The sequence below is a fragment of the Gymnoscopelus braueri genome (genome assembly GCF_963280865.1).
Source record: "Gymnoscopelus braueri genome assembly, chromosome: 18".
NCBI classification, from domain to species: domain Eukaryota; kingdom Metazoa; phylum Chordata; class Actinopteri; order Myctophiformes; family Myctophidae; genus Gymnoscopelus; species Gymnoscopelus braueri.
Window position 1 is genome coordinate 7,968,636 of NC_137618.1, and position 10,890 is coordinate 7,979,525.

The 10,890-nt window shown below is 40.5% G+C and overlaps 1 protein-coding gene across 1 annotated transcript in view; it reads left to right on the top strand.

The window, feature by feature from the left end:
* Positions 1 to 10,498, top strand: part of LOC308105759 (general transcription factor IIF subunit 2-like) — a gene marked incomplete at both ends in the record, with an annotated part of 88,561 nt that extends 78,063 nt beyond the window's left edge. The window contains 3 exons of the mRNA XM_080456686.1: positions 3,433 to 3,532; positions 5,129 to 5,272; positions 10,340 to 10,498. Coding sequence (XP_080312812.1) covers positions 3,433 to 3,532; positions 5,129 to 5,272; positions 10,340 to 10,498 — 403 coding nt within the window. The remainder of the gene's footprint in view (positions 1 to 3,432; positions 3,533 to 5,128; positions 5,273 to 10,339) is intronic.
* Between the last annotated feature and the right edge of the window lie 392 nt (positions 10,499 to 10,890).

The window sequence follows — 10,890 nt, forward strand, 5'->3', positions numbered from 1 at the left end:
TCCTTTCCCCTCCATCAGGCGCCCCGGCTGGCCAGGGGGAGGCAGTATAGTGACCAGGATTACTGCATGTTTTTGTGAGGGTACCTACCCTAGGAGACACGGGGAGAACATGCAAACTCCACACAGAAAGGCCCTTTCGCCAACCCCACCTAGGGTGTGGGCACTGATGACACGGAGGAGAGAACACGCCCCCAGCACCCACAGCGTCCCCGGCGGGAATCGAACCCAGGACCTTCTAGCTGTGAGGCGACAGCGCTACCGACTCCGCCACTGTGCCCCCTGGGAATCGTTCTTTAGTACAGTTTACTTTTTCATATCAAGGATCCCCAAAATGATATGCATTTTTTGGCTGCGGAACCCCCATCGGAACCCCCATCTCACCCGCGTTTCGAGCTTGTGGATCTGCTACTTTTGATGCTTTTTTGTGTGACGCTGTAGTATATGATCAAGTAAGACGTTCCTTTATGAGAAGACACCAAAAAGAATATGGAGAATAAGAGGTTTCTGCCCGACAGTGACGCTATAATGTGCCCTATGATGGCTGCAGAGTTGATTGATGGTATCGCTATAGCAACAGCATCACTGTGTGCAGAGGAGATGCTGTGCTCAGGGGGGGGGGAGGGTCATGAACGATTCGTTTGAAATCATTCGGTCTTTAGCATAGATTTAGAAGCCTAGATACCTCTTTGGCCGCTGCAGTTCATTGGAGCAACCTGTCTCCGTTCTAATGCAGGGGTCTTCAACAGGGGGTCCGGGACCCCTAGGGGGTCCTCAGAGTTACCACAGGGGGTCCGCCAAATCTTTGTGTGTTATGATTTTCTTATTTTTTTTACATTAACTTGAATCCCTTTTCTGAGGAGAACTTCAGCGAAGAATAGCAGATCTACAAGCTCACAACGCCTTGCGCTGCGAGGCGTTGTGAGCTTGTAGATCGGCTATTTTTGGGAAAGAGTTATAGGTGTGTAGAGGGAAAAAAGAGCAGCAAAAGTTGATCTGAAACACAATTTTATACAATATAGAGGGGGTCCCTGCTTCATCTCTCTCTCAGCTAGGGGGTCCTTGGCCTGAAAACGTTGAAAACCCCTGATCTAATGCATTCATGTCCATTGAAGCGGGCGGTCTCTCCACTGTTGAAATCATCGCAACTCCCAGAATTTTCAACTGATTTTCAAACAGTTAATTTTGTAACAAATGCCAGACATGGAGTTATGGATCCAGTAGGCCTATCTATGCTTGGTTACATCTAAAATGCATATTTACGTGTCAAGATATTTGTATCTATCTAACAGTAATAGTCACAAAGCATTTCTGTCAGTCCAGGCAGTCACTGAAATAGACAATATACATGAAATATGCAGGCCACATTGCAGAATTGTCGATAGCAATGAGCTTGTAGATCTGCTATTTTCTTTTTTTATCTTGACATTTTAAACTCAAATATTTGCTTCTGGGGGTCCCTGGAATAAAATATTTTGAGATGTGGCCAAATACATAATAAAAATAATAAATGTTGACATGAAACCTTTTTTCAGAAAACAGAATCGGCCTCAGGTCTTAATGGGTTAATAATACTTTGTTAATAACTTTCATCGGTTCAATATCTCTAGAAAGCCACACAGACACTTGACCCCCTTTTTTTTTTATAGCCGATAGCTTGTGACTAAATAATAACTACATTTGAGCACAGGTTATTTTTTTCACCCATTACCTGAATAGTAACAGTTTTGGGGACACACAGTCTCCGTGCGACAGTGCAGACATTCAATATTGCTGTGCACGATTCAGCAAAAAGCACAGATTGTGCAAAGGACAGAGGAGTGTGGGAGAGGTTTGGCATAGGATAGTGGTGGTGGTACAGGTTTACCACTAAAGGAAAATACAGAAAAAAATTAGAAAATTATTGAAATGTTGGGTTTAGGGCAGTGGTTTTCAACCTTTTTCATGCCAAGGACCCCTAAATTGATATACATTTGGCCGCGGACCACCATCTGAAAATGTTTTGTGCCAGGGACCCCCAGAATCAAAGATTTGAGTTAAAAATGTTCTCTTTGAAAAATTATAATATCCAAAGATATGCACACATTTTCAAGATTTTTCAAAAATAGCAGATCTACAAGCTCATAGCGCGGCACTCGGTGCCGCGCTATGAGCTTGTATATCTGTTATTTTTGAATAGCCAAAGCTAAGTGGTTAAAATGATTCTGAGGCTATGTTAACTCATTTAACTGGGGACCCCCTGGTAGCCCCCCAAGGACCACTGGTGGTCCCCGGACCACTGGTTGAAAACCACTGGTCCTAAATTGGTCCAGAATTTCACACGTTTTCAAATGTATAATTGGCTCTTAACAGGAGTAATACTCCATTACCTTGCATCTAATAGAGGGTGTCTCTGGAACTGACAATATAGCAGAGCTGTGGAGGCAGCGTTACTCTGCTCTATTTAACTGTGTAAAGAGTGACCCCTATAAAGTAGACAACATTCATTTTATAACAGACCAACTGACTGATGATGATGATCTGTATAGGCAGCGCCGTGTATTAAATGCTCAAGCTAACATGCTGGGGAGGAAATTCTACTCATGTTCAATTGATGTGGAGGTAAACCTCTTCAGAGCGTAATGTACTCCTCCGTATAGCGCCCCCCTGTGGGGTTAAGTTCAGGAAGGCAAGCATGTATAAGCTTCAGGTTGCTTATAATGATTGCATGCGTATACTACTGAGAACACCGAGGTGGTGCAGTGCAAGTGGGTTGTTCTGCAATGTGGGAGTCAGTCAACACTATTCATGGCCTATTGAGAAACCTGATGTACAAATGTATGTGTCGACTGAATGAGTCTCAGAAATCCATCGTTATGCTGCTGTCTAACACCAGCCTCAGTGTTACAAGATATCTGTCTACTTCTCTGGTATGGTTGTCTCTTGTAATAGCTGAAGTTTTTTTTTATGGTATAGGGGGTGTTCTTTTGTATGTACATGTATAGCGTTTTTTCATGTTTGTTTTTAATGGACCCCTGAGTCTATTGATGTTGATTGATGTATAAAAATCCTTTGAAAATAGCAGATCTACAAGCTCACAACGCGTCGCTGTGCGACGCGTTGTGAGCTTGTAGATCGGCTATTTTCAAATTGCCAAAGTATAGGTCTGAAGTGGTTTTGTAATAATAATCAAAATCTATAAAGTAACTAGTAACTAAAGTTTTCAAATAATTATAGAGGAGTAAAAGTACAATATTTGCCTCTGAGATGTAGAGTAGAAGTAAAATTATTGAAAATTGGAAATACTCCAGTAAAGTCCAGTAAAAAAACAAAAAAAAACAAATTGTACTTAAGTACAGTACTTGAGTAATGTACTTAATTACTTTCCACCACTGCTAATAGTGTCCACACTGTTACTGAACTGTTGGTTGTCATCCTTATACTGTGACGTGTCAGGAGGTTCATCGAAGAGTCCATCAAGCCTCACCGTGTGTCCCAGCAGCTGGAGAAAGCTGTCACCACCGTCTACAAGCCTGTGGCCAACCACGTCGTTAATGTAAGCACACGTACACGATGTATGTACTTAGAGAAAGAACGTCATGTTCAGTAGTACACAGTACAGTGTTCATTTCGTCTTACTAAAACTATGACACAAAAAAAAAACATCCTTTTTTTCCACTGACGAAAAATAAATAAAAACTAAGCTATGATGACTAAAACTATGACTAAATATATTGACCATTTCGTCAACAAATTAAAACTAGACCCAAATATTAGGGAGGGGCTAGTGGAGAAGAGATCCAGTAGAACCATAGACTGTATAAAAGAGATTGACAAAGCCAGACCGCTGGTTTCTACAGACCGAAAATGAAGCCGATTGTTCAGGAATTTGAAATCTGCCATCTCTAATACAAGCCAAAAAGCGGGGAATGAATGCTATTGGTTGTGTAGCTTGTCAATCAAATCATCCCGCCCCTCCTAGAGAATAGCCTACTTTATCGTCAATTCTAAAATAAATGGGACCATAATTTAGCAAAACGCATATCATGATGATTGAAAGGAGACTTTAAACTAGCGACTGGAAGCATATAGAATTTATGGCAATTTTTATTAAGGTAAGAAAAATCTAGTCTAAAGTTTGTCAAAAACCCACCCACTTGCATTAAAATAAATTCTTTCTGACACCAGCAGGGGTAAAACAGCGAAACTACCGACCATTCATATGAACTGTCTCTTCCGTATTGGAGTCAATAAATCTCAAGCTAGCCCCTTGAGTAGAACTAAGACAAGTCATTTTATGCTTGGTTGTGCGCGGGGGCAGCGCTCCGGAAACAGCCGACAAGCTCCCAACGCGGCGGGGGCTTGTAGATCGGCACAAAGCCAAGTATAAATCGGGCATTGCGGCGCCATCACGGCCTGACAAAATATTATTTTAGTTGACTAAATCGACTGTAGATTTGGTTGACAAAAATCTAAACGATATTTAGTCTAGACTAAAACATGTCAGATGACAACATTTGACAAAAAAACTAAATTGAAGTTTATTGAAAAGACTATTACTAAATAGAGACTTGCTGTCAAAATGAACACTGGTACGGTACAGTTTTCTGTGATGTGGCAAATGGCAGTGGTGGAAAAAGTACTCAAATTCTTTACTTAAGTAAAAGTACCAATACTGCAATATAAAAATACTCTGTTACAAGTAAAAGTCCAGAATTAAAAATGTACTTGAGTAAAAGTACAAAAGTATTGGCATCAAAATGTACTTGAAGTACCAAAAGTAAAAGTACTAAATATTTGAAAATAGCAGATCTACAAGCTCACAACGCGTCGCGATGCGACGCGTTGTGAGCTTGTAGATCTGCTATTTTCAAATAGCCTAGGTATAAAATAGGTTTAAAGTGGTTAATGTATGTTTCATAATGTAATAATTTATATAAAAGTAACTAGTAACTAAAGTTTTCAAATCATTGTAGTGGAGTAAAAGTACAATATTTGCCTCTGAGATGTAGTGGAGTAGAAGTAAAAATATTGGAAATTGGAAATACTCAAGTAAAGTATGAATACCTCAAAATTGTACTTAAGTACAGTACTTAAGTAAATGTACTTAGTTACTTTACACCACTGCTGCGCGTCCATACTGTACATGCAGGTGGAGTATGAGAAGAAGCGTAAGGCGGAGGGGAGGATGGTGCGGGCGGAGCGTCAGGTGGTTCTGGACATGCTGTTCTCTGCCTTTGAGAAACACCAGTACTACAACATCAAGGACCTGGTGGACGTCACCAAGCAGCCTGTGGTTAGTGGCGCACAATGGGCCATATGGATATTAGACCCATATCGTGATGTTGTTGGTGTCGGCATATCTTTTTTTTGTAAATTAACACCCTACTGCCTACCTGATCATACTAGCTAAGTAGCAGCAGGGGCCTGTTGCACCACCTCACACCTCAAACCTAGCCTAGTTATAGCTTAAATCAGAGGTCTTCAACAGGGGGTCCGCGACCCCTAGGGGGTCCGCGGAGTTACTGCAGGGGGTCCGCGAAATTGTTGTTTGATTAAACAATTTTTTTTTGAAAAACTTTTTTTTTCTTTTTTTTTTTTCTTCAAAATGTCATTGTCTTTAAACATAACATGAATCCATAGCAAACAGATAAATGGAGGCACAATGCACAATAACATGGTATGTTTATACATATTTTGTAGAGAATTTTTTATGTTGCACACCTACTGGGGCAGGTGCGTATAGGAGCAGGCAATATAAAACACAATTGTATACATACATTTACAATATATGTGTAGCCCCCCCTACCTTACGAGGTAGGGGGTCCCTGCGCCATCTCCCCATCAGTTTGGGGGTCCCTGGCCTGAAAAGGTTGAAGACCCCTGGCTTAAATGGGGCGGCCATAGCTGAGTGGTTAGTGAGCCCGCCTAGGGAACCAGAGGCCCTGGTTGCCCCAGGTTCGATTCCAGGCTATCCCAGCATATGTGCCGATGATATAAAATTTGTCCCTGAGCAAGACTCTTAACCCCTAATTGCTCACAGGTTCTCATTGGAAACAAGACCGCAAGGACTTTCATGAACGACCTGTTAAAAGGAATTATCCTTATCCTTATCCTTAAATGGCTTTTAAAAAGCCATTTAGACCGGGAAAGTATTGGTGTCATTTTTAGATTTCTTTGGCTATTCAAAAATAGCAGATCTACAAGCTCATAGCGCGGCACCGAGTGCCGCGCTATGAGCTTGTATATCTGCTATTTTTTTGAAAAATCGTGAAAATGTGTACAAATCTTTAAAAATATATTCTTTTAAGCGAACATTTGTAAAATATTTTTGTTCCAGGGACCCCCCAGAAGCAAAGATTTGAGTTGCAAATGTTCGCTTTAAAAATATATATTCAAGGATTTGCACACATTTTCACGATTTTTCAAAAAATAGCAGATCTACAAGCTCATAGCGCGGCACTCGGTGCCGCGCTATGAGCTTGTATATCTGCTATTTTTTAATATCCAAAGAAATCTAAAAAATGACACAGATACTTTCCCAGATTGAATGTGGTTAAGCCATAACTAGGCTAAGTTTGAACTTAGTGTGAGGTGGTGCAACTGGCCCCCTGATCCGCAGGCGTGTAGATCTGCTACTTTTGCGGCTTTTGAATTTGAATCCCGAGAAGTAACAGTTTTGGACATATTTCTAGCCGACAGAGACGATATGAGACGAGCATGCAGAGACGCCAAAGTTCAACCCAGTTCAATAGGCTCTATGCACAGCAGCCGTGTTGGCAAGAAATTGTGCCCCTTCCTTACTTCCTTCACACAGGGTCCCCACGGTCATGAAATTCCTGGAAATATTTTGAAATAAAAATTTAAAAAATCCAGTACTGGAAAAGGTTTGGAATTGATCAAAGGTCCTGGAATTTATCAAGGGTCCTGGAAAAATATTTGGCTATGCATTGTTTTTGGCTATTGATTTTTTTTAATACAAAACATTTTCATAAACATGTATAACATTACACAAAATATGTAACATAAGTAGTTTTTCGCCGAACGGGCTGTGTAACACCCCATCCGCACTGCCAGCGATGGGACGTGACGCGAAGCGAGCGGGCGATGAAATCACATTAAAATACATGTTTTTGAATGAGACCGTCCTGACCTACCGCGAGCGACAACGAACCGTGCAACGACGTCGTCCACCCCTCCTATTTTCGCTCGCAGGGTCACTATGCCCTAATTTTGCATGAAATGTTGAATGAAATTTTACTATTTTATATTCTATGCTTTATTTTTGCTACACTGCCTATCTTTGGGCATTGTACATAAGAGTAAGAGACACATTATTGCGCTGAATGATTGTTTTATAGGCCTGGAAATTGGGCTAAATATTCTGGAAAAGTTTTGGAAATTCATTGCTAAAAATGTGTGGGGACCCTGTTCACAGGTCTTACCCAATGATGCCGATGATCCATTTGCTGATTTCTGTACGTTCCATTTAGTGTAGCACAGTCAAAATGACCCCCATAACTCTGAGAGTGTACAACCGTTTGGGTCCGTTTGTACACTCTCAGAGTTGCACGCCCATAAGGGGCCATTTGGAACCCCCTCCAGGAACCGCGAGGGTCCCTGGACCACACTTTGAGACCCACTGGTGTAGCAGAGTCTTTCCTCTGAGCCAACATGCACATTAGCAGCACCCTGACTCTGTAGGACCAATATGGAACAGCCTTCATTATTGCCATTGGAGCTTTGCACAAAATAATAAACACATAAATAATAAATGAATAAATAATAAATTAACCCGCTGTTTTACACCTGTAAACCGGCGATGATTCTGAGAAAACAAGGGGGCCAAGTGCAGACCCCTGGGGGACTGCACTTCATTGAGTCAATGAAGTATATATAGGGTTTAAGTAGTTCAAATGCATCTTTGGCTAAAAAGCGTCACTGATAGGATTTGTTAAGTCTTTTTTCTTGGAAGTAAAAAGCAGTGGTGGAAAGTAACTAAGTACATTTACTTAAGTACTCTACTTAAGTAAAACTTTGAGGTATTTGTACTTTACTTGAGTATTTCCAATTTCCAGTACTTTCACTTCTACTCCACTACATCTCAGAGGCAAATATTGTACTTTTACTCCACTACAATTATTTGAAAACTTTAGTTACTAGTTACTTTTCAGATATGAATTATGATATTATGAAACATACATTTACCACTTTAGCCCCGTTTTATACACAGGCTATTTGAAAATAGCCGATCTACAAGCTCACAACGTGTCTCATAGCGACGCGTTGTGAGCTTGTAGATCTGCTATTTTCAAATATTTAGTACTTTTACTTTTGATACTTTAAGTACATTTTGATACCAATACTTTTGTACTTTTACTCAAGTAAATTTTGAATTCTGGACTATTACTTGTAACAGAGTATTTTTATATTGCTGTATTGGTACTTTTACTTAAGTAAAGAATTTGAGTACTTTTTCCACCACTGCGTATACACACACACACACACACGCTCACACACACATACTCACACACTCACACACAGCCCAGATGGATCAATAGTGTGGTGGATCCATGCCAGGCCAACAGAGAATAGCAGTGTGTAGGTGCTGAGCCCTGCAGGTCTCGCTTCATGTGATTGGCTCTGATTGCATAACGGACGGCCGAGTAGGAGTTAAGCTGTAACGCACCATCATTGCATCATTGCTCTCTTAACCCATTCAATCAGGGAACGCATCTGTGTCATTTTGTATTTCCTTGGCTATTCATAAATAGCAGATATACAGTACAAGCTCATAGCGCGGCACCGAGTGAGCTATGAGCTATACTATAGCTCATAGCTCACTCGGTGCCGCGCTATGACGCAGTGTATATCAACCCTGGCAAACGTCCCAATTTTGGGCCGGGGCTACTGCTGAGGTGTGCCGCGCCGTTTGAAGGAGGTTTGAAAAAAAATCCTTTTGAAAAAAAAAAAAAAAAAGATTTTTTTTTTTTTTTTTTTTTTTTAAACAATAATAATAATCAGGCATGCAAACAGCCCCGAGGTGAAAAGGGTGACAACATGCTGTTTTTTTTCGGGTCAGGTGTCACACTATTGCCCTATTTGGATTCAAAACGGCTAGTGGAAGCTGAAAAGCTACAAGTTTGCATGTCTGAATAATGCAAAAACAGAAATATTTGTTTGCATTTGCTTTTTTTCTCCCCCATATATTTTCACGATAAAAAAGTGCGTATCGTATCGAAATCGTATCGTATCGTTTCGTGAAATGTGAAAATCGGCACACCCCTAGTGTGTGTATATAGATATACCGTATATATATATATAATTATATATACCGGATATCTAGGTGTGCCCTGGGATTTTTTGGCTATGCCAGGTGTGCCTTGGCACAAAAAAGGTTGATAGACACTGAGCTATAGTACATCTGCTATTTTTGAAAAATTGTGCAAATCTTTGAATACACATATTTTCTAAGCAAACATTTTTAACTCAAATCTTTGCTTCTGGGGATTCTACAAATGTCTTCTAAATCCTGAATTATAATAACAATATATATATATATTTTTTACTATATCAGGACCCCCATATCAAAATATTTTGTTCCAGGGACCCACCCAGAAACAAACATTTGAGTTAAAAGTGTATATATATTCAAAGATTTGCACACATTTTTCAGCTTCACAACGTTGTGTGAGCTTGTAGTTCGGCTATTTCCGGCAAAGAGGTTTGGCGTAGAGGGAAAGAAAAGAGCAAACCAGGCACGCGTTTTAAGTATTGTGGGTTTAAGTGGTTAAATGTCTGAAAATACGCATTATCATGAATCCAGCACAACGCTAACATGAGTCTGTGAAGCTATCTATGAGATCAATGAAAAAGTTTAATTTCATACAATATGGAGGGGGGGGGTCCCCTGCAGCAGAAATAGCAGATCTACAAGCTGCTATTTTTACATGTATGAAATGATTAAATATGTCAATAATTTCTTTGTATATTTAAGTTATTTGTCATATATATGCATATAAGCCTAAAAAAACAAACAAAAATGTAAAGTTGTATTCATATGTTCCAATGTTCAATGCCAAAAACATAAATTGTAAATTATTTGTGACAATTAACCCATTAATACCTGGAACGCATCTGTGTCACTTTAGATTTCTTTGGCTATTCAAAAATAGCAGGCACTCGGTGCCGCGCTATGAGCTTGTAGATCTGCTATTTTTGAAAAATGGACTTTTTAGATTTTTTTTTCTCCAAAAAACATTTTAAAGAATGGCTTCAGGTCTTAAAGGGTTAATCGTCAACTTAAATGTGTAACGGTGACACAGCCCTAAGTGCATCCGTGCTTTTGCTTTTGTCCCTCTAGATGTACCTGAAGGAGATCATGAGGGAGATCGGGGTGTACAACACCAAGGGAGCTCATAAGAGCACGTGGGAGCTGAAGCCAGAGTACAGCCACTACAAGCAGACCGGTGAGAGGTCTGACGAGGAAGAGGCGCCGAAGAGCAACCGGCTAGACCCATAGGAGAAAGGTCTCTCTGCTATGACCTGGATGGGTGCTGCTTTCCCTCCCTTTCATCCTTTGTCTGGCCCCTCCACGCAGTGTTGCCGGGTGGGTGAGGGCACGGGTTTGGTTGGACCATCGGGCGTGAAAACATGGTCCCTAGTGCCAATGTTCAATTTCAGAACTGTATCTTTTTTTTTCTTCTTCGAAACGGGGGTTTTGTTGAAATGCTTTCTAACCCCCAGTATTGTCTAATCTTTTGGTTCTTTTTTACCGGCGATGGGTTAAGCCAGAACCTTCCAGAACCCGAGAGAGAGAGAAAGAAAGAAAGAAAGAAAATCTCATAAAAAAGCTAAAATAGCTGATCTACAGGCAATTTTTTGCTACTTTTGAAAACAATTGAAAGTATACAC